Raw genomic sequence first — 24,648 nt, forward strand, 5'->3', positions numbered from 1 at the left:
AAAAGTAACTAAAAAAAGACATGCTCACCTCTAAGCTTCCCAATGTTCTGTCAAATTGCTACTCTAAGTTCAAGCAAAGTCCTCTTTTCTCATGTATGTGCAAGTATACAAAATTAGTGGTTCAACAACTAACCAAGTCAAAATATTAATTGGTTTTGAAATATTAAAAAGGTCAATTTTGACTAATATGCATAAGATTTTTAGACATTATCAACCTGTGCTATTTCAGGTGATGATTAATATTTTATTTTCTTCCTTTACCTTCAACACAGTGTAAAATTTTGCATTTGTCACTACCTACTGATGTTGCAGGGTAACTGTAAAAAATTATAGTGCATTAAGAGTTTGGGGCATCTGTAGAATTAGATCCAAACACACTTCTAAAATTACTAGCTCTTAAGTAGCTAATAGAACACATGACAAAAAATATCATCATCATTTTTCTGTAGCTGATGTGTCTAGTTTCAGTTGCACAATTCCTTATTTCAGGTGTCTTCTTTTGATTTACTGAGTCAATGAGTGAATTTTTGCCATACTGATGGAGAAACCTACTGAAACCAGAACAACTGAAAATGTGCCTCTCATTTAAACGTCCTGCCAGATGACATCCAAACATAGACTAGCATGTGAATGAACATGTGTGCATTTTTACTTGGGTAGCAAGTCTTGTGCTCTTTACATAATAGTATTTGCAGAGTCAGTCAGAGTGGGAATTGCACCAAAGAGGAAAGCAGGAGCAGCCTGAATATGATCTTACCCAGAGCCTAGATAATTTATGATGTCTGTCTTTATTGAGAGAGTATCTTTCCCAACAGAATTGAAAACTCTCTTGATCTGGGTCATTTTACTGCAGGATTACTTCACGTTACTCAAGTAATATAGCATCTTAGCTATAAAAGAATTAACAAAATCCGAGCATTCAAAAATAAATCCTCTAAGAAAACTATTGTTCAACTAAGTGGCTGAATCGTGAGGTAGGTTTAGGGGCGGGGGGGCTGGAACCACAGTCAGGGAGAAGGGGTTGGAGAAGCCTCAAATTTAATTCAGCACATCCAAATTCTCTTAAAATAACAAAGTCAAAACGCAGAAAAATCCACATCTTATCTCCGGACAGAATTTTTCTTGCACATAAGCTGCACAGTTAGTACAAGTGGTTACGGATACTTTGCTCTAATTGTGCATTATGACCAATACTAAGCTCAGTAACCACCACAGACTAAGGAGCTTTCATGTAGCATATTAGGAGTTCTCCTTCCTTTATGTAAGAGGGAAAATTGGGAGAAGGGTTTGCTTGATTTTATTTCATTTTAATGGCATCAAAATACATCACTTAGACACAAAATTTGTCTGTCTTCTTTCCAACTTTCCAATTCTTCAAGCATTTACATATGTAATTTTCTCCCACTCACTTCTCTGGCACAACCCATATTGCCATTTACTGTAATTTCTTAGCTGTTTGCTCAGGAATTGCTTGGGCCAGAGTTTGGGAAACGAGTGAGAAAAGTCAAGATGATCTCGGATGCAGCCACCTATTGCTGACTTCAGTGGCAACTGTATGTTTGCAACTAATGCAATCAGGCATGTGTCTACCTGAGCACTGATAAGTTTTTGACACTGTAATACTGATTACAAATTTTCATTAATTTAAACAGTAAAGTTTAAACACATGACATCATATTCCAATCTGAAACAAAGCCTGCCTTGTTATCTCAGTAAAAAAATCATATTGCACTCTGATATAGAAAGAAGTGACCTGGTCCAAAGCCCACTGCTATCAATGAAGGAGTTGCATATTTTCCCCACATGTCTGTAGTCATTTCACTACTCAAGACTTTTAATTAACATCTGTCTTTTTCCATGTTTCCGTGTTCTATGGTGCAATATGGAAATTACGATTTTTCAAAGGCCAAGTGCAGCTCTGAGTTACACGTACGAAATTCCCATTGAGGTGAATTGTTAGTTTCTTTTCTGAGAATCACTCTATTGTTGGCAGAAGACAACAGCTAAAAATACATTTTGTATAGCAGTAAGATGCTAAAATTCCTAAGATTATAAAAATCAACCAACTTACAAAGTGATATTGATTTAAAATAAAACAACTCAAAAGGTGGCCATTTTACCATATTAATTTATTTTTAGTGTAATACTACTGCAAGTGATGCCATTATTATTATCAATATTATTATATTAAGGGATTAAATTGTTACACCTATATATAAACTAACAAGTATTGTGTTTTTGAGAAATGATAACTGGTGTTAAGGCACTTGGTAACCAATAAAAAAGAACTAGTATAAGATGCTCTTTGCTTATCTCTATATCAGGTTTTAAGATGACGTGGTACTGTCATCTGGAAACACTGCCATATAAAGTTCTGTTACACTTGCTATAGTCTTATTGTTCTTACTACAAGGGTAGAAAATCTCCTCAACTTAATGAAAGGACTCCCAGTGAGTTCAGTTGTAACTGCACTGATCCCCTAAATCTTATTTACTGGAGCATTAAAATTTCACAAGATTGATATTACATGTGTATGAGAAGAAATATGCAAAATGTTAGTAAATGCAAAAAAACATAAATAAAAAGGTTTTACAGAAAAATGCTGTGCTTTTAGGAGAATGAAAAATACCATCAACTCCTGAAGGCTTTGGAGGAAACTAAGAATTTGAATAGCGTTAGAGAACTAAGTTGAGAAAATGCCAGAAAAATTCCTAAGGCAGGAGCATAAGCACAGGAAAACACTAAGAAATCTCCTGGTGAAATGGAAAGCCAGATATATTCTCAACTTTCATTCTCAAAAGAGAAGAAAATTCCTTGTATATAGTTCTAGTTTTGAAAAAAAATTACTTTAGACTAAAATATATTTGGTTAAAAATTCCAGACTACGGTTGTTTTGTACCACTCCCCTAATAGAAAAAATATATATATTATAAAAAAAAAAAAAAAGAAGAGAAGAGGATTTGAAGAGCAAATCCATGAGCAACCATATTTCAGGAGAAATCTTCCAATTACTTTTTGTCATTGTTAATTTATTTGTTGATAGCATCAAATTCCAGTACAGGTAAACGTATCTGACTCAGGTCATAGACTTTAGTCATAAAAGGTGGGATATATGCCTAGTGGAATCAGAAGATTGGATAAATTTTATTCCCTGATTTATGTAAAATAATTTAAATGAACACTATCTGCACAAAGATTAACAGGGCCACTCAGATGAGGACGATTAATATGGCTACAAACCATCTGGATTGCCTTAGCTGGTGAGACTGCATGCCAACAGCAGTTCTTTAAAAAAAAAATAAATACAAGGACTGCTAATTTTCAAAGAACAATATGATTAAGGTGACTATAACAATGAAGCAAAAAGATGGAGTTACCAGTCCCAATACCTCTGCTGTCATCTAGATACTGGAAAGCGTAGCTCCCCATCAAGCAGCCAAATAAGAAAGGGTAATCCCACACTCAGTGGAAAATGCATTGCCCACAGCAGGCAAAACAAGATGACTCATTGATACAGTTTGAAATTCTCAGCTTCCCTAGTGCTTTCATTTCAGAGTGAAGGTTATTTATACAGTTATTTTTTCTAGCATTACATATGGATAATGAGAATTCCTCTTACTTAACTGTACCTTTCAAAGGACAGAGAAGCAATTTTCTCACAAACACGCTGCAATAACTCTTTGGCCTGACATTTACTTTTTTAGATCTCAGCTGGCACGAAGAACTGTGATTTTTAAACAACTTTTTGTTTTACTGGGCAGTGCACCAAGGATTCAGTCCAGAGAGGGACTTAGTACCAAAAAACAGAACACCTACGTTCAGGCACTTGGACCTGAAATGGAAGTCAGACCCAGTAGTGAGTATCTAGGCAGGGCACTTCAGAGCAGTCTCCAAAGCAGCTCTCACTCTCAGCGGGGAGCCCTGTGGACGAGCCAGTAAGAAACGGCGCAAAGACAGATATAACAGAAGTCTTGTGCCTTTCTGGGGCACCTCATTTGGTGCTCAAGGGCATCTTGCCACTCTGGAATCACAGCTCATACTCTCCCTGGAAAAGTTCATGCCTTTCAAGTCCCCACTATTGGAATTATTTTTTTTTTCTTTCAAAACACATCTAGCAGAGGCACTAACTTGAGACTACGCTCAACTATACTTCTGCTCTATTTCCTCTTTCTTCTTATGAGGTGTCAGTCCACATGTTTCACCTCTAGAGAGTGCCATAATACTAAGTAGTCTGTGGGAAAAACTGGACATTTCTTCTTACAGCCTTAACCACTAGCCTACTAAATTATGCTCTCATTTGCTGGTCCTTTGCTTCTAATTATTTTCTATATGGTGAGGTATGAACATGCCATCTTCACACTTGCAAACAGGCCATAATTTGGTGATTAGAAAAAGGTCCTGAAAGATAAGAAGAGGTGGAAGTTTGATTGTCCCAGAGGTGATATTGAACTGGGGTCAGTTCAAGCAGTAATGTACCGGGCGTGTAGACCAACACTGAGCATCTGCATGGAGATCAAATACTACAGCAAGTCTCTTATGCAGAGGCATAGTGCCTTTTCTCTTGGGATCACACTGAAAAATGCTAAGGACCAATGGCAGACTAGAAAAGCTCCATATCTAATCAATAAATTCTATAAAGTTACTGAAGAGACTGTTCATTTTCAACAGTGCTTGAAAAGAGAATGACATACTATATTAAGTAACCTTGAGCCAGGACACACAGAGTCTGAATGGCGTTTGGAAAACTCTTTGGGCAGAGAGAGCTGATCTTGTCTGCGCTAGACCCAACATTAATTCAGGATACAAAAAAGGGAAAATGAAGTAAAATCTGTGAAATTACTAATATTTTCTTTGTTTATATTCGTAATTGCTGATAAACTCCCAACCCCTTGTTATCAGATGCTCAAAACTTTCATCAATTACAGCAAAAATGTGCCATACATGTGAAGTCTGTCCGTAAGACTAAAATTACAAGTTGGAAATTATATCTATATTTACAATACCTGTGTTCATATCTATGTGCACCATAAAGCCAAAAAGTTTAGATTAAAAAAAGTGTTCTTCATGTCATTACTGCTGAGGCATATTCAAATAAAACCAGTGAACTCAAAGTATGTTACTAAATTTATCTACAAACTTCAAGCCAGTGTATCGTGTATGTTTGAAAAAGACATATGAAATATTATTTTTCTTTGTTATACAATAGTTTACCACTGTTTAGCAATGTTGTACACAGAGTGATGTGCACTAAAGACAAGCAAGTATGACTCACCGTGGCTTTTTTCTTCTCTCTCTAAATATAGGTTTGTAAACTGAATTTAAATAGGCTTTTTTTTTTTCTTTCTTCTCAAAGCAGAAGCCAAAACCACACTAGTTTCTTTCCAAATAGACATTGCTTTTTGAACAATAAGATTTAGCAAAGATACAAAATCCCTATTATTTAACAGAATATTAAAGCAGCCTTGCTGAACTGGATTATGTATTTGTTAAACGGCGACTATTGTCAGTACTTTAAACATTCCAATTCCAGTAACATAGAAAACAAAAACCTTTAATGTCCTTGAAATTTTCTGCTAAAAGGAAGGTTTCACAGAGAGCAGAATTGGATTCTGGAACTTATTTTTGATAGAGAATTATTAAATTCATTCACAGGTTAATGAGGATTCCCTTAAATATCACTGTCCCTTATCCACTAGATGCTTTCTGAGATCAGTTAAAAGGCTTTACCTCAAATGCCTGAAAGGTTAATCCTACATTGTAGTTTTCTGACACTGTTATTTTCCACACACATTCCTTCATTGGTCTGTAGTCATCCGGATAATTGGGAGACTGGATCTGGCCTTCATTTTTGTGGATTTCACCTCCACAGATAGCTGATAAAAGCATAAAATTCTTTTAGTCAGCAATGACATTTTCTGTCCCCCATGCCCAAACTGATATTTTTATGCCCCTCTTTTTAAAACTAATGGTAAGATTACTCTGCAGAAGACTTAAAAAGTCTACCAAGGATAAATTATTGAAAATACAATCCATTTAAACCATTTCAGTTAGCAAATATAAGTCGGCATTTCTAATAGCTCTAAACATGTCTACAATGTTCAGGAAGACTTTGGAATCATAGGTAATCCTAATCTATACATTTCATAGGGCATATTTAAAAGGTCAAAATCATTAGATTTTACTTTTTGTTCACCTTTGAAATATATTTAATAAGCATTCATCATTAGTATTTACTAACCTTTAGAAAGAGACAAATGAGAAACTTCATCTTATAGTGTTCTATGCATTTTAACCAACTGATTATCACTTCAAGCTTACACTGAATTTGAAGAAACAGCTAATATAAGTAACAAATATTTTCCTGAAAAGTAAATGCAATTTTTCAGGTTCCATACTGATAATCGTGTAAAGATCTGTGAGTACCAATTAAAACATACAGTTTAATACCATAGATTTAATATTTAAGAACACAGGCTCTATTGTAATTTAACAGGTGAATGTTGACTTGCTAATATAATCAGTGTGTGGAAGTGTTTCTTTATTAAGTAATTCCAGAGCATATGGAAAACTTAAGTCAGATTTTTCTGAAGAATAAACAGAACGTACTCAAAGAAATCTTTCCACATACTAAGCACAAGAACATGCACATTTAGTTAATTAAACAACTGGTAAAAAAACCCTGGAAAAGAGGTCATCTGAAATCTGATCACAGGAAGAGTTACAAAATGTTCTGTCTAGTAAGCTAACATCTACTGTCTCTTTTAGTAATAAAATACCGATTTCATATTAAGGTTATTTCAAACTTTTTCTTTTTTTTTAAATATCCAGAGGTATCCAGTCAATATTTTTCCTCCACAATCAAGTAATTTTTAATGCTCTAAGAGGCTTACCTTCATAAATTGCTGCAAAACCTTTCCCAACCCAGTTGCTGCTGCTGCGGAACTCGATCCACATCCTGCTGTCAGAGGATGCGAGGACTTCTGGCAGTTTGTCACCACAAAACCTGCCTAAAAACATGCAACCAGTAACTGCATTTTCTGCCGCCTCTGAAGCCAAACGCTGCAAACATTTATACAAGTGTTTAACATTATAAAGACGAGTAGCATCATCAACTCAGTGGAACTATTCACACGCTTATGGTTAAGCACATGTGTTTCTGCAGATCAGGACCTAATATACAAAGATTTTATTATAAAGCTTTCAGTACTTCTTTTCATTGCAGTCAGGCTCACAAGTCTAAGTATTGTTTCTATGCATACAAACCCAGGCATTTTGGAAGGGGAAAGTGAGTACTTATCTTAAGAGAGGAACGTAATCTAGGTCAGCGCAATAACGCTCATTGTGTCTAAGGACCAGAGAGATTTAAAAACTAACATCCAAATGACCCTAGACTATATTATGCTCTTGAATTCAGCCTAGGTAGGTGAAATTTCTGTTTGTCTAGGTGATAGAGAAGGGAACAGGAAGAAAGGGTAATTACCGTCTGGTCTTACTGTTTCTTCTTTTCCTTTTAAGGCCAAGAAAATAGGCACTAGTGTTACAAAGCTGTCCTCTGTATCTACTTCCCTTTCTTTCTTGTTTGCTGATTTTAATTGCAGCTGTTAGGATGCTAACAAATAGTTTTAGTCTTCATTCTAAAAATAACAAAACTGATTCAAGAGGTTGGAGATGTGCATGTTTCCTATGGTCTGAAATCCCCAGCTTCAATCATAGATGATCATGGGACGTCAAACCAAGCCTCTGGATTGGGCAGTGGCATTATGTGGTGTGAAATCTCCCTACCAACCCTCTGAATTCAAAAAAGGATGGCTGCAGCTTCCTGAATATTAGTTGCAACTCTAAGACTTAATTCATTATTGCCTTGCGTGTCTTTTCTCTGCAAAAGCAGGGAAGGACATGTAAAGAAGAAATAGAAGTAATCTTCTATTCATAATTTTAAAAGTACAGGAACAGAGCTGATAAGTACAACTCTACAGTGGGTGCTCTCAAGCACAGTGCATGTGCTCATCACCTGCTCTATTGAATTCCCATCACATGCTCTACAGATTTGTCTGTATACTATTTCCTCATTTCTGTGAACAAAAATATGGCAACTTCCTATTTTAATACCCATAAGCAAAGGAAAAAGTTGCACATTTTGTAATTTTCGTCTTTCTACACATGAAGCTGAATAACAGCTAGCTGCAATGAAAGGAAGGCTTGAGGCTTGAAGTCAAATAAACGACTTATTTGAGGCCATTTAGAGTTTTTCCCATCTCCAAGTTTAGATACATTTGGGACACCTAAAAACCAAGAGTTTTGTTGTGAGTTCAACAGCAAGCATGTCCACTGAACTGGATAAGTGTGGTAACTATGGACAGTGCAGCATTCAACAGTTGCATACCAAGCAGAGGTGATTTTCTCCAGTAGCCATCTCTCACTTCAATATAGTCGTACCAACAGAGACTGCTCTTGTAAAGGTCCATGGTCGTGAAGTTTAAAACAATCTGCAATCAGAGAACACCTAATTAAATCACGTGTGGTTAATACTAGAAAATTATCACAACAACATTCTGCAGAACTGAAGCCGGAGTGGTCACTTGTAACAGGATTCCAACTGCTTAGACACTTAATTAACCTCTCCAAGTATTACTTAAAGTAGAAGTTGCATGGGAACATCAAAAGTTTTTTATTTAATCTTACATATTTGAGCAGATTCAAAACAGATTACTCAAATTTAATTGCTTACAGGGAGCTTTTCACTGAGAAATACAAATTTGAGAATGCTAATATGGTAAAATAATGTGCTAGTATAATTTTAAGTATGTTATTTGATAATTCTCCTGCCATTTCCTCTCCCGTTCCATTCTATGACTATAAGCAGCACTGACAGCTGTAAAAAAACATTTTCATTGCTTTATTTTGCTTTGTGTTTCTTTGTACTATTGTTTTGAGAAGATAATTTACTTTCAAACAAGTTATTTATTGACAATAGTGGACAGCAATGCTGAAAACAATATCACCAAAACAAATGGTACACAGTCCCTTAATGATTCTTAATGAAACGATAATAAAGCTTTTTATACAGAAATCTGAGTTCTGTGCATTTCTGGAACTTTGGAACTTGGACATCGAATTTTACTGACCACTTCTGTAAATAGGCATATTTTCAGTACATAATATCAGGACTACCCTAGACAATTACGTTATCTCACTTGGGTTTAGAAAAACTTATCCTAAACTGCCATAAAATTACACTTTTAACACAGAATTAGGATTCATCCTGGATCACAGGATGACACAGTAGCTACAGGCGGGACCCCAACTGACTGCGACAGTCATGGGCTGCAATTTCAGGGATGAGTCCAAACAAGAAGATTAAGAATCATTCATATTTTGTATTATAAAATCATTTCCAATACATGCCCTTTCATTGGATTTAGTTGTATTCAGAGAAAGAATGCATCTTCTTCCAAATCAGTTCCTCAGTGTAGATTAATAAATATTTCAACTTAACTAAAAATCTTCTTTATTCATATATGAGCATAGAAGTGGTTTTATTTTTAGCTTTGATCCTAGGAACTCACGATCGAAACTTGCTGTTATAAAGCAAACATGAATTGCTGCACAGTAGCAAATACCTCACATTGCAAAAATATATCTCCATGGCAGCCTATGAAGCAGCTGTGAGTGTCAGTTGAAAGGAGAGGAATTTACCCTTAGTCCAGCTGCAAGGAGGAAATACAACACTGTAACTGGAACAACGGGCCCAGACAGTCAGACAGGATGGTTTACTTCCATCTCTTCTGAAGGCACCATGTGTCTCTCCAAAGACAACGTAGTACAACATTAAACCAGAAAGGTAGAACTTTTTCAGACTGTTTAATTTTAAGAAGATAAAAACTATTAGCTATTGGAGGAAGCTAATTTAAAGATAACATAAAGCTCAGTGGTTTGCGCGTGTAGGTTAGATGGTAGAGTGTCACGGTAATGGTCTTCTCCAAACAATGCAAAACAGAGACAATCTTTCATAGCAAAACACTACGTATCTTAATATTATGCAAGCAGGGGTTTTGCTTTCACTTACTTTTCGCAAAAAATAACTAAGTATACCCATATAAGCAATTACATTCTCAAAAATATCTTTTGTTTTCAATGGAGAATGGGAAACTATGACTTGATCTTCCCCTATCACCTGGTGCTGACAACCTACTGACAGTGTGGGTGGAAGATCAAACTTACAGGTGATTCTATTCAGCTTACATCTATGATGCCATGAGAAACAGAAAACATCTGTAAGGCTACACATAATACCTAACAGCCAGAAGTCCTGTACAGTGAGGCACATTATGCTGGCAGCCACAGCCTTGTGGGATGAAGGTATGGGACACGAAGGATGCCAAGAACCATCAGGACAGCACTGAATAAATGGATACCTGTTCTGATGCTTGAGTACGGCCAAACATTTATACCCACAAGCTGCTACCACATCCACAAAACCTGCAAAAGGTTGCTTAAATAGCAGTCTGTCTCTAGCACTATGTTCTCCGTGGGAACATCCTGCAAGCAGCTTTGAAATGTTTTTAGTGTAGCCGATGCAACAAATACAGTCTGCTCTCTCTATCTTTTGGCCCCTTCCTTCTGTCACTTTAGGGCCACAAAGGGAGGCAATAATTTAGTCTCAGGTCTATATGCAAAGAATGTCTGCTTCAATGTTAGTTTGATACTTCAGAAATACATTTAGATAGTATTAACTCATGTCCAAGCTGTCATTGGCACTCTTGATCATAAAGACCTATAACAATGAATAGTCACCAAATTATACTGTAGGCTTCCTTCCTGAGCTTGGAGATGAAAATGGACTAATCTGAAATCAGACACAATTGCTGTGCAATCCTTCTCTTTGTTGCAACAGAAATTACAGTAGAAATGAATATATTTAAGAAAACCTGTTCCTTACACTGAAAGGTTTGCAGTAACAGATATTCTAATACCTTGAACTCTTTTTCATTATAGACAGCCTTTTCCTGAACTTTGAAAATTAAGTCCTAATTAAAAAAAGTTTCACATAATATCTTGTATTATGTAGCTAGGGGATGTGTTCATAAGCATGAAATTTTTAAAAATAATTAAATGCTCATCCATTTAATCATTCAGTGAATGAGAACAATTAAGCATTTTCATACAGGAAATACATCAAATCAGTCCTTTTAAAGCTATGGCAGGTAGGGAATTTGGCAGGGGGGGAATGGAGGGAGTGTTGCTTGTGTCTTTTGGGTGGGTTTTTTTTGTGAAAGCCAGTAAGCAAATCATCCAGACAGTCCATTGTTGAACTCCAAGGATTTGAACTCCGCATTTGAGACACTCAAGATCTGATTTTACATATCTCTGCAAGTTCTGTGAGCTAGACTAAGACTCTTTTCCCACTTTACATGTGGCTAGCCAGGTTAAGGAGAACAAATTTCAACAGCAGAAGGACAACTGGAATGATTAAAGTAAGCACAGCACATACTTTGGATGCACTCTCAGCAATGCAAGCAATATAATCTGGGTTTCTACCTAACAACCTCTACCTTCAATCCAACTATTGAGTACATCTCTCTTCAGACGGCTCTCATTTTCCCCTTGCAGTTTTTCACCAGGGCCTTGGTGGAGAATGATTTTTTTTTTTTTTTTTGAAATTTTGCCAAGTAAGAAGAATGTTTTCTCCCCAGTGTAACTGAGAAAATTGACAGAAATCCTTCAATGCCACGCTATTCAGTTTCCAGACTATTTCCAGACTATTGCACTGTTTACTTAAAAATGGCATGCGTCACAGCATTGTTGATCCTCTCAACTGATATTCACTAGGTTACTGTGGTTGTGTCCATCCACATGCTCTCATGCTTCTTTTAGCCTTTTAGTGCTAGCACCTCCTATTTCCACTTCCCTGTCTTATTTCCTGGATGCAGACTTTCCGTGCCATTCCTTACCAGAAAGGGAACCTCACAATTCACCTCTTTGTTTTTGCCTACTGCTACACCTCTCAAACTTCTTCTAGCTTATGTACACCCTTTCCCAGATGTCCAACCCACAGGGCATTTTGCCTTTACTATTCAGGCACTCCTTCAGGGACAGGTACTGAAGAAATAAATGCACAAATATTATCAGAATTCCAAACCACCTACTTACCGTGTTATTCTCCATGAGAAATATGCAGATCTGGCTAAGAGTACAATAATTTATATGCTTTCCTCTGCTTCAGTTTTTTATTAAATTTCCAAGTGCTATTTGAATCTACCTCTGAGGATGGCAGAGAGGTCTTGTATATTCTCTCATTCAGACAGCTATTCTGTTTGTCATTTGCAGACTGTTTCTTCTTCAACCTGTCCTTCAAATAAAGAGGCCTCACCAACTACAAAATTTTTGTTCTTCTCCTCAGCTCATCCACTTTGCAGTTCAGATTCCTTCTAAACACTTACCTTCTTTTTTTCCTGAGTTTGTCAGATCATAGGTAGGTATCTCTGTTTGCATCTAGCCATATTACTTGAAAACCCTATAGCCCTCAGCAGTCTCCTTGTCCTTTTCCACCCATGCCCATCTCACCCCAGCTGTGCAGGCAGAGAGTTTCACAAGGGGAGAGCCTTTTTGTCTACCCAGATGAGATGCAGACAGCTGGGTTAAGGTCAGGCTACCTTCCACAGCTGCTTAAGCTAACTAAGCCAGCTAGCTCTGTTGGAAACAAGCTATGCAAGCCACATCCTATACCTCCTCCATCAGCTCAGCTGGGTAGAGCCTGGAGGTCTCTCACCAGCCTAGCCAAGTTTTTCATTTTCCATGACACAGATGAAACATCAGATTTCTCTGATTTCTGTTTGGAAATTTGCCTTTTTCCAAACCTTAGTTACTAGGATAAAGTTGGGAAAAGGATGGTTTTACTTAGGTGTGATCGTGTCATTGTCTCAAAGTGCTGCTCTCTAAATGGAAACCATTAAAATTTAATGAGCCTCCTTAATGGCCCCCACCTTTGAAACGATACAAAATAATCTTCACAACCTTTTCACACTCTGACATGCCAAGGTATTTGATGATACAGCAATTCCTTAACATTGACCAGAATTCATTAGCTGTACATAGGCAGAACCCCCAACATGTCACAGCTTGAATTCTGGTCAGGAACCAAACAAGTATAAATATATTTAAGATTCTGATTTGCAATTCTGCAAAGTATTAAATAGAGCTACAGACAAGGCAGAGCTTGTTCAAGGGGACAGGATGGCTGAAAGTCTTCATAGGAAAAACAATCAATGGGTATTTGTCAGCACAGTTAAGGAATTATTGATTACACAGCAGATTCAACTGTGCTACTGCAAATTCAGAAAGAATATATCATACCTGCTACTGCCTGGGATAAGAAAGCAAAAAATATATAGCAAACACCCGGTAGTACTAAGTTTTCTGCAGGTGGCATTTTTTCCCTTAACAACCAAGAAGTTATCTGTCCTATTTTATCATTCATGTAAAACATTAAGGAAAATTGGAAAGTAATGTAACCTATTCAAAAAGGCAGATTAAAAAAAAACAAAAAACACCCACTGGCATAGTTGCAACTCCCTATGCCAATAAAATCTCTACACACCAGAAGGAGGGATTCGCCCTGGCAGAGGGCATACAGTATTACTAACACCATCCTCCCCCAGAGATTTTTCTGTGTATAGATATACTGTGTACAGCTGTTTAGCACATAGTCTTAAACCTTGACAGAAAGTAAAAGGTGAATGAACTGCCTTGTTTTAGTAATAGGGACATACACATTTTAGGTCAGGCTGGCAATTTATGATGCCTTTCAATAAAAGGAATGCTGCCACTAGTGCATACCACTGCAGTCCTGTCCTTCATTGAATTTCCTGCCATCAAAGATTGGAAGTGTCTGTACTTGCAGTAAGCAGCATGGATAGAATAGAAGTCCTCTGAACTATGCTCAAACAGCACAATGTTAAATCTCAGTAAATAAGAGACAAGAGCTAGACAATCTGGACCAATGCTTTTTCAGTTTATTTTTAGGTGACTAAAGTGCTCACTGACGTTTCAGAACATGATGTGATGTACTTATAGGTACTCTAACCTCCACACAACATTCCTGAGATCTATCAGCGTCAAAGCAGCAAACAAAGGAACAAAAATTTAAATATATTTTTATTTTCCCTTCATAACATGAATATTTTAATCATAATTTACTGAGAAAATTTGAGATGAAGCATAATGTGTGTCCAAGGTACCATGATATATGCATTAGTTAAGATTTAGACCTCATTTCTGCTATCTGCTATTCACATCAAGTACTTGCTGCAAATAGGGTCCTTCATCTCAAAACAGACAATATCCTACAGGAATAGCACTGACAAAACAGACTTTTGACATTAACACGAATATCATTTACTTCGATCTTGCTGAACTATATGGACACTATGAGAGCTGGAGGTCAGAACAGTGCCCTACAGACATGACTTGTCATGTCAAATTTCAATTAGAGAATTGTTTAGTCTTTTCCCCCATTTGGGGTGGGGGGTAAGATCGGAAGGGAGCTGGTCTTCTTACATTGCTGACTTCAAGACAGGGGCTTTCCCCCATTAAGCTTTTGTACAGTATAATACAGCTCCAGTGGTGGTTAAAATCTCAAGACATAATGGTATTACAAATATATTACAATTACACTATAGCCCACAGATAGGCTTACACAAAGTTTGAGTCGGCTATGAATGCTTAAGCATGACCATTTTCTAACTCGTATATTAATACTGTTTTCAAAACCCAATAATAACTGTAGATGAACACTACATTTTTTATTTTTTTTTAACTGAGGCATAGAAATCTAAGCCATTTTTGTTGTTTTCACAGCAGTGTCTAAGAAGAAACACAAATAGCGGGGACATAAAATTACCTATTTAGATTAATTTGCATCTTTTGTGCAAACCTTCTCTTATTCATCTGTTTTCATTTGTTTTTCCCTGCCAACCTGCAGAGCCACCCACACCCTCCCAGCACAGAGCGTGTTTATTTTTCCTCCTGTCTCTGGCTCTTGCCCAGAGGAGAGCGAACACTTTCCAAATGACTTTGCTTTCATCCCCCACAGTGGCACATGCTTTTACAGCTCCTCAGGATCTATAAGCACATTAAGAACATATATTCTTGGTGTCTACCAGTACCCTGACCTGAAAGAAACACGGAATATCCAATCCAATCAGGAGAAAACTATGCCCAATACGGAGTTGGAGACCACTGACAAAACTGACTGCAATATCTGCAGGCAAATGCTGGGTTTTCCAGTTTGGACTCTCCAGTACTGAGGCTGGTGTTAGGTTCTATATTCCAGTCTTTAGGCTGTATTTGCTTAATATCAGCCACCACGTCTTGTAAAGAAACTTACATCCTTTTTTTTTTCCTGCATATTTTGTCTCAGGTGAAACTTCCCATCGCTCCCTCTATCCTTATTTATTTTGAGGCAGACTAATATTTGAGCCAATAATTTATAACAAGATTCAGCTAGCTTGTTTTGAAAGCATACAGAAGAAGAACAGGTTTTGCTTTCACTAGGGTGGCACACTTCTCTCCCTGAACTGCTCTCACCAAGCCAATTTTTTTTTTTCCCCTAAAATTGATGCCCAGAAAGAAGAACTATATGCGCTAGAACCGATACCAGGGAACACCTAACACAGACACTTTCTTTACCACATGTTATTACTGTTTTACTTTAGAAACACCTCATTCAACATACTAAGAGCTTCCTTAGGCAGAGCCCAGCTATCACCCCACACAGCTCACCCAGCTCACCTGAGCCCGTGCTGGAGAAGAGACCATCCAGGAACCTGCACTACCTCTTCCACCTTTACACCGAACCACCACCTGAACTGGAAGCCACTTTTGAAGGGATTTCATGATGCAAACATGTAGCAGACTGAAATCATGCCTTCGTTTCACATGGACAGCCATGAAATAAATGATGGCGTTCTACAGCTACATACCAAAGTCAAGTCAATAGCACATAGTTCATGGTCCCGTTTTTTTATGGCATACCATTGTTTCCAATTATTATGCAAGCTTTAAACTTAAATGAAAAGCTAAAGAAATGCAACATTTTATTTTGAAAATAGTATCTGTGTTTAGCTGAGGGAATGTTAAAATACCTTCTCCCCTGGGGTCACAGAGATTCTCCATATGCAGTGTGTGTAGGAAGGATAACCATTTGGAAATCCTGGAGAAGAGAAGTTTCCTGTAGATTCCTGCAGTGTTTCTCCACAGGCTGAAAGAAAAAAAAAATACAGTAAAAATATAAAATTGAATGCGCCTAACAGAGAAAAATGTATCTGTCCAGTATCTACTGAGAATACATTTAACTCACTGCAGATGCAGAACGTAAAACAGACTAGTTATTTTACGATTTATTCAAAACAATGATTTTAAGCCAGCCTGACATTCATTCAATTTTATACAGGATGTTTTTATTCCATGAACTCTTTCACTTGTGTGCTGTCTGCTGACATAACCAAAATTATAGCAGTCTTAAAAATGTCATTGCTGTCAATCAACTGCAAAATTATACATATAACTTTACTTTGGTGAAAAAAAATGTTAGCCACACCCTTAGACACATCCTTTAAGAACTAAAACAAAACTGAAAGAAAAGTTGGCACAGCGTGATTGGCACCACACTGGAATTTTGTCAGTGGTTTCTTTTAATTTAGTACTTTGCCCACATGAGAAACTGATCTGACCTAAAGTCACTCCTTTATATTGGTATAGAAAACTAAATCCTATATTCAACAAAATCTCTTGCAACAGCGATTTATAGAGATACGAGTAATAAAGCAAAGCAAATCTAAAGTCCTAAAATACCAAAGGCTTTTATATTCTTTATTATTGAGGCTTTTACCACCCATGTCCCACCTGTCAATCACGCTACTAGCTGCTGGTGGACTGGTTAATAATTCCTCTTCACACTAAAATATCGCATTGGAAGATTCTGCCATTCTCCAGCATTAAAACTGATTCTGGTAGGGTGTCACACCTCAGTCAGTCATCTTTTTTGACCTTAATCAAGTTGTTTCACCCACTGATTTTGCAGGTGTGATACGAGAGATGTGACTTTGAGAATATTATCCCATGACTGACAGTGTAATCAGATCTGCAGTGCTTTCAAACTACAGCGCTACCACTGCCAGCAGGTGAACTACTGTATCATCAAAATCTCAATGAATTATAAATTATCTAGAAAATCTTTAAATAAAAGGGGACAAAGGAAGAGATTGTTTATGACAAAGACAGCACAGCTGTAAAGGCTGTATTGTTAAAATGCATCTGAGATGTAATCTGACAACTACACTGTAATATCAGGCATAAGCTACATTCAAGGCATTAAATGTGTTCTCTGACACTGAAATGATTCTTGTGCTGAGAAGAGAAAAGAAAGATTGATGCAGCCCCAAAAAAATTTAATGGCTAAAGTCACTGTCACCATGTCGTTTAGGAATGAGACAGGGGAAAAAAAAAACCCTTTTCCTCCCCTCATATAAAAAATGTGGATTTATCTTTAAAAAATTGCAGGCAGCCACAGCTGCCACACAAAAGGTATTCAGTGCTAAGTAATTATTTCTGTACAAAGCCTTTTCAGTGAAAATGCTATATCCATAATTAACCACAATTTATTTTTAACACAGCAATGAATGCAAACTTAAATAAATTGCAGAGTACTGTACCAGGTTCCCCCAGGGCTAGCAAACTGTATCATACCTCACAGCGCATACCTAAAGCACCTAAGAGAAGGCCAAGAGTAAAATTGTAGTCTTGTATAGCAGTAGAGGAAATCAGAGCCCAAAGAGGAGATACGCTGCATAGCAGGTGCATGCGCTACTGCACGCACAGATCCTCGAGATCTGTGAGGATCCAAGTATTCTGCTCACTACTTTCAGAGCCCTCTCTTGTTCTTCCCCCCATGCATGGCTTCCTTGAGACTACATTGCATCAGTGTACTCTCACAAGGCACACAACTATAGTACATCTTTAGTACATCTTCTGTTTGCTCTAGCTACAACTATTTTACCAACACCACAGTTACTGAGCAAGACTTGAGCAAATGACATACACATGTGGTGGAGAATGCCATTTGATCAATTTTTTCTGCTAACATTGCATTTTTTCAAATGACTGTAACTTTGACTCACAAATATTCATTATGAAGTCACACAATGCACGTACCCACATAATGTGAAGTATGTAAGCAAACAAAACGCTATGAAGTATGTGGGACATACGAGACGTCAGTTCAAGTACAGCCCTGCAATTAGTAAGAGGAGAGGAGGAAGACCCCGTCATATCTACCCCTTACTTTATTAAAATCCCTAAATTACCCCGTTAACAGAAGTAAACTAACACATCAATGAATTAAGCGTAATAGCTTTACATTTTTGAAAACATTTCAGAATTTTTCTCTCTTATAGAGAGTACAGGATCATTTTCTCCAGAATATTAATAACACTCCATGCTCCATATACGTAAGTTGTATATAGCCTTAAAACTATGGATTTTAAAGTTCAAAAGCTGCCATGGACATTTTCTTTCTCTAGGAATTATAGAATAAAGCTGGTTAATCCAACAACTTAACTTATATCCATATTAAATTCCTGGGAGCTCTCTATCAAATCAAAATATTCATAAATATTTCTGAATTTAATGGAAGCATAAGAAAAATTGTAACTGGATAACTTCTACTAAGAATTAGACAATTAGAATTTATAAAATATGTCTGGACTTTATGTTTTTCACTGTATTCACCATTTAATTTAAAAGTCCTGGTTACTCAAGGGAACTATAACAAGAACAGCTTATACCAATCAATAGTTGAATTAATTATCTATAGGATCTGAGTTCCAGGCTGGCTTCCAAAGCCAGTAGACAAGGTGATATTTGGGCATTTCTTGTTTAAAAGCACATTTGTTTGCAATGGGCCAATGGTAATTGAAACAGTTAAAATTCTATCACTAGAGAATGTAAAGGTTTTCTCTGTAACTGGACTGTAGCAACTACAGTATTTGTGATTAGGCTTATAAAATGGTATATTATAAACATTTTACCATGTGATGGTCCATTAGTAATGGAGTCCACTTTGGGAAAGAAATGTAGAAGTAAAATGAGTAGTAATGGCCACTTATTTAAATTTCCTAAGAACGAATCTTAGTGTATTTCATGTCAGAAGAAATTAATTACAACTTCAGTCTTATACACCTCTGCTTTATAAAGCATTTGTATGTTTTTATTCCATTGTTAATCATTAACTTTGCCAATGTTTTCTCTGATGCTTTTTCCCCCCCCTCAAATGTCATGCTTTATATCAATTTTACTAGGCTAGACCACTTGCAGAAATGCCATTTTAGCTATCCCCCCACACACACTCCAACCAAAAAACCTAATCTCCTGTCTGTTTTACAGCTTGAGAAGGTTAAATTTCTGATAAGCTTTTCTGTAGTAACAAAAGGGAAACTATTTTTGCTTCTCCTTGTAAAGATTAGCAATGGATGCAGGCAGCAGGTAGATTATATGCTTATACAAAGCAATTTCTACCAGTGAACTCTGCGGCAGTGTTTAACTACACAGTCTGTGTATAACACTTCCGTGGGATGGCCTACGCACACGGGTAAGTTCCATTAAGGATTATAGTGACATCTGCAAGTGACGAAGCCCAGATCCTCCAAGACACTTAGGGAATCAACTCTCATTCCTTTGTCCATAGCACTAGCAAATAGATACTGTCATATACAGCTAATTTAAGCTTACGTTTTTCCAAAGAGAATTAAGATCTTTAATACTGTTTACTTAGACCCAAGTCTGTACATCTATACATATGCGGCATATATGCTGCCACAGAGCCCTAAAAATATCTGGTGCTGATAATGTACTCGTTAAACCAAAATCTTAAATCAGTTTACTACAACTCAGTGTCTTACTGTTGACTTGATTCCCCTTTATAGTTACAGGGAAATGGTCTCAATCTAAAAACCGTAATCCTCCTTATGTAGTGAATAAAGGCTGACTTCTGAAGGTGAACACTTTTTTCTACTCTAATAGAGATGGGAGCAAGTTAAGCCTGAGGAACAGCAAGAACAGCACAAAAAAGAGCCAGACTAGGTATCCTTCATCTGCTTTCTTCCACACATACTATCACAGACCCTGGCAATTTGGAATCTGCTGTACTTCTTCCATCTATCTTCTCCTCCTCTTAACAGCCTTCTCCTGCCAGTCTGAGACTCCTTTTCCATCTGTTATTCAGTCCCACTCTACCCACTTATTTCTTGTCCTCTCTTTCTGCCTAACAGTATCCTTCTCCACCATTTCCCTTTCTTATTCTCTTGCTCTTATAAAACTACATATACATTTTAAATCAACTACAATTTCTGTATAGAACTATGAAGGTATACCTGTGCTGAAATTTTACTAGCTACACCAGAAGAAAACATATTCTATTACTCTATTAGACAGCCTGTAAACCGTTGTAATACATCCAGCCCTGAAGTTCGAGATCTGTTCTCAAATGCCAAGACACTCAAAGTTCAAAACAAGATTGCAGTGGAAGGACCCTCAATTTATTTGCTTGCTTTCTCCTTGTTATTCTATCATGTAGCAATGTAACTCAGTATTAAAATGTTGCCGATCCCTATCAGCGGCTATGTTTTCCTTTAACAAAAATCCTACAAAAAAGTTAGAAACAAGTCAAAATTGCTGTTGCTAAGGCTGTTGAGTCCTGGCACTTACTCAGCTGATGAAAGACAGGTTATCAAATCTCATGCCTTGGCTTCACCAAGCTCAAAACTGTTTCTCGGTCACTAAGTCCTTTGCTGAATAATGAGCCTGAATACCCTAACTAGCTAAAACAACCTGGAGGCTCAGTTGCCTCACTGCTGTGAGGATCAGCTGTATTCTCCAGCAGCCCTGAACTCAACTTCATGTTCATGGGCCCCAGAAAATGCAGCAGGCTTCTTGGACCAGAAACTGCTTTCAGGAATAACTAGAACTCCAAACAAAACATGCACAATACCAAAAAAAATCCTTTATCAAAGAAGTGTGTATCTCTGGAAAATACTGATTTATTTAGGTTACTGTTTTCTGTATCTTCATTGTATTACATTTAAGGCAACACAAATGAACACATGAAACAATGCAGATGTTATTAATGTTTGAAATATTCAATGCTGTTTTATCATAAGCAGACATCATGATTAACATCTTTTGTCTGAAATAGGAAATACAGCACACCTCCAAAAACAACAGTGTCAGGGATATTATTGCTATATACTACAATGATCACATGATTCTTTTCATAAAACCAAAAGCTTAATATCTGAATTTTCAGTCTCACTATTTGCTGGAAAATTTATTAGATCACAAGTAGCGTGCAACTTTCAGAGAGTTGCTTTCTTTACTGGATGTTTAAGTTTGTGTTGTGTTATTCAGTTATGCAGCTTCTATTAAAAATATTAACTGAAATAAATAGCATGTTAAATAGTATGCTATTTAAAATTTGCAGCAAAACCTTCTGCCTTTTTCTCTCTCTCAAAACTCACTTTCTTTTATGGACTGGCTCATCTAAGTAAGGCTAGAAAACCAATGTCTTTTATCTTAAAGTTTGCCAAAGCGAAGCACCAGAAAAGGAGTATGATCCTGCAACCACCATCCCTCCAGTGCTGCAAAAAAATAACTTACTTTTACAGTGCACACTACTGCTGATCATCCATGGTTTTACAATACTGTGAAACTAACTTTCAACAAGACTTTCAAGATATTGAAAGAAATTATAACTCATCGTTACACATTTTCATAAATTATATGAAAAGGACATTTTCTCTGAAGAACTATTTGAACATTAGCTCAAAAAGCACATTGCATCTTTTTCAATTGACTGAAAGTGCATGTTAGAGTATTATATACACACTAAACAGCCTAGACTGTATTTTTTTTAAGTCAATGTGATCGTAAGATACTAGCTCCTTTCACAGATTTTTGATTCTATAGACTATTTTTGTCTCCAGAACTCATCTTTTATCAAAATAGATATGTATTCTCTGTGTTTATGAAATTATTGCTCTCTGTATGTTCTTATTAGAAATAATGCTGCCAAGAAGAACGGCATTATCCAAGTACTTTCTGTACCAAAGAAGGAGCAAAAATTATTTCAAAAGGAACAGTTGTAAAAGAAAATATGTTGAAGTGGTTTCTCCTCTGGTACGCCCAGAAACACTGTGCCTGTTTCTCAGTATATAGGAGATTATGATCCAGTGTACTTACAGCACCAAGGAAAAGCATATTTCAGCTGCACCCTGTATATCAAATGCACATCAGATGCCCCAGATCTTCAGTAGATCCCACTGTTGCTGATACAAATCTGAAGCAGCTCCTTTACTTCAGTCCTAATCGCTCTTTTTATTCCTTCTGTATTGATCAGGTGGTAAAAAGTAGCCATATATCTGACTTAAAACAGTTACTGAGAATTCATTAGTTCCCATGAGGAGCAGGAGGACTTTAAAACCTATGTGGCAGAGAGCTGGTATGTCTAGCCTCCCACAAGGACCTTGCTGTCAAATTCTGACTGAGATGACACTTCTGAACTGCTTCAGTTTACACCGAAGGTTAAAACTGGTCTCAGCTATAACTAGAGCAAGGAAAGTAAAACCTTTTGCTTTGAGATTTCCACCACTCTGCCAGCACTTAGATAAGAACTAGCACAAGACAGCCACCACAGGGTTAACTCTAGGTTACTTTGGACTTGCTGCTCATGGATCTGGGGTAAACAGGAACTCTACTCCAACACTATTTTGAGATAAAACATTAATATGCATTGAAATTATAGGAATGTAGAATTCGGCAGAAGATACTAAAATACTAAATGTAATTGCTACAACTGTGTGAAGTTTATAATAAGATCTAACCAGTTCACCCATAAAAGAGTTTACAACTTAATTGTCCTGGCTTGTTATTTGTCAAATTTTCAAAAAATGTGATGTGTTCAGAGCTGATTGCTATAATTTGATTTGCTCCTTCTGCACTCTACTTGAATTCAAATAAAAAAGGACTCCAGTCAATATGCAAACCAGAACTGATATTAAACATCCTTTTTTTTTTTTTCTCGTCACTGAACAGCTAAGGAAAACAAAGACTGAAATGTCATGAAACTAAGTGTTGTTTCATACAGTTTATCTGTCCTTAAGTGCTTTGCATTCCAGAGACCTTACCTATAAGATGGTTTTATGATTCAATTCTTGAACTGCCTACGTCAGTTGCCAACATGGAAACAGACTACTGAGCAGCTGACTCAAAAAATTTAACATTCCTCTTGAACAAGTCGAACAGTTGCTAGTATGTGGGTTTTGTTCGTTTGTGGTGCAATACCTGGACATCTATACAGCTTTCTTGCCTGTGCAATATCTCCTTTACTTAGACGAGTACGCTGGCCAATGGCAGGTCGTATACCATTATCATCACGGGAAGGGAGAATGGTATCCAGAAACATGCCCCTAAAAAAAATAAAAATAAAAATAGACCCCAAAAAACCCTATCAGGTTTCTGTCATAAAACTTTCTGAGTTTTATGAATGTATAATACTATTTTGTAAACCCAGAATTTACATTTGGCATAATTAAGAGGGTAAAATGCAGAACTTTAAATACAGAAAACATGTCATAAAAATTCCTCAGGTTGGCAAACTTTATGCAAAGTTATCAAAAAAGAATCTTCTTTCAGTACATCAATTAACATATCAGCTTTTATATTTCTGTTAGACAAGAGGAGGGAAATCTTTTACCACGATTTTGACTACACAGGAAAAAGGCACTGCTGTTAAGCTCTTGCTATACTGAAAAAAATTAATTGTAAAATTATAGAAAAATACATAAATTAGTCCCTATCCCAAAATTCTTAATCACAAAGTTCCTATTTCTAACAAAGTCTTTAAAGGAAGTCGTAAAGTCTGACTTACACATGTAAGACCATGTGAAGTCAGGCACACTTGCCAATCATTCTTCTGTCGGGTGTTATAACATATCTAACTCTACTCTAGCTGCTGCTGCTTTTGAAACATAAATGCTTACTTGCCAGCCTCTGCTTGCGTTACAATAAAATTTATCAACTTACCATACATGTTTTTAATAACATTTACCCTAAATGACTAGATGTAATAAAGAAGCACACTTGTTCTAAATGTGCAGTTTTATTCAAAATTTTCCAAATTTTAAATATGAACCAAAATATTTTGGTAGTCTCAATTAAAATTTAAAAGAGTAAGGTACAAAAATAAGTTCTAGTATCAGGCTACAGAATTTGAAAATCCCTCAAATCCCATAAAATGGAAGTTAACAGATGAATATGTTTCTGTATTTTCTTGTTCTTTAATTTTTTTATACTCTCTTGTATACTTGTAGGGTTTTTATTGAAAAGTAAAACTGGTATTTTCAGGCATAACGTAGGTCCAAAAATGAGTGAACAGTAAGGATCTTTGTAGTTAGGAATACTGTTTATAAATACAGATTGTTTTTTAAATTATAATAAATGAACAACTTTGAATATTGCAGGTACCTACTTCTTCCTTTACCCAGTCAGATTTTTTGTGGCATCACTAGAAATTTTGCAAAAAACAAATCATCTCAGGAT

At 36.6% G+C, this 24,648-nt stretch overlaps 1 protein-coding gene across 1 annotated transcript in view; it reads right to left on the minus strand.

Annotated features, from left to right (window-relative positions):
* TLL1 (tolloid like 1) overlaps positions 1-24,648 on the minus strand; it is a 135,712-nt gene that overhangs the window by 28,709 nt on the left and 82,355 nt on the right. Inside the window, exons 8-12 of the mRNA XM_059818259.1 lie at positions 23,392-23,516; positions 16,143-16,258; positions 8,384-8,486; positions 6,891-7,007; positions 5,728-5,873 (exon numbers count right to left, since the gene is read on the minus strand). Of these exons, the coding sequence (XP_059674242.1) occupies positions 5,728-5,873; positions 6,891-7,007; positions 8,384-8,486; positions 16,143-16,258; positions 23,392-23,516 (607 nt within the window). The remainder of the gene's footprint in view (positions 1-5,727; positions 5,874-6,890; positions 7,008-8,383; positions 8,487-16,142; positions 16,259-23,391; positions 23,517-24,648) is intronic.

This window comes from Gavia stellata, chromosome 5 (genome assembly GCF_030936135.1).
Source record: "Gavia stellata isolate bGavSte3 chromosome 5, bGavSte3.hap2, whole genome shotgun sequence".
In the NCBI taxonomy this organism is placed as follows: Eukaryota; Metazoa; Chordata; class Aves; order Gaviiformes; family Gaviidae; genus Gavia; species Gavia stellata.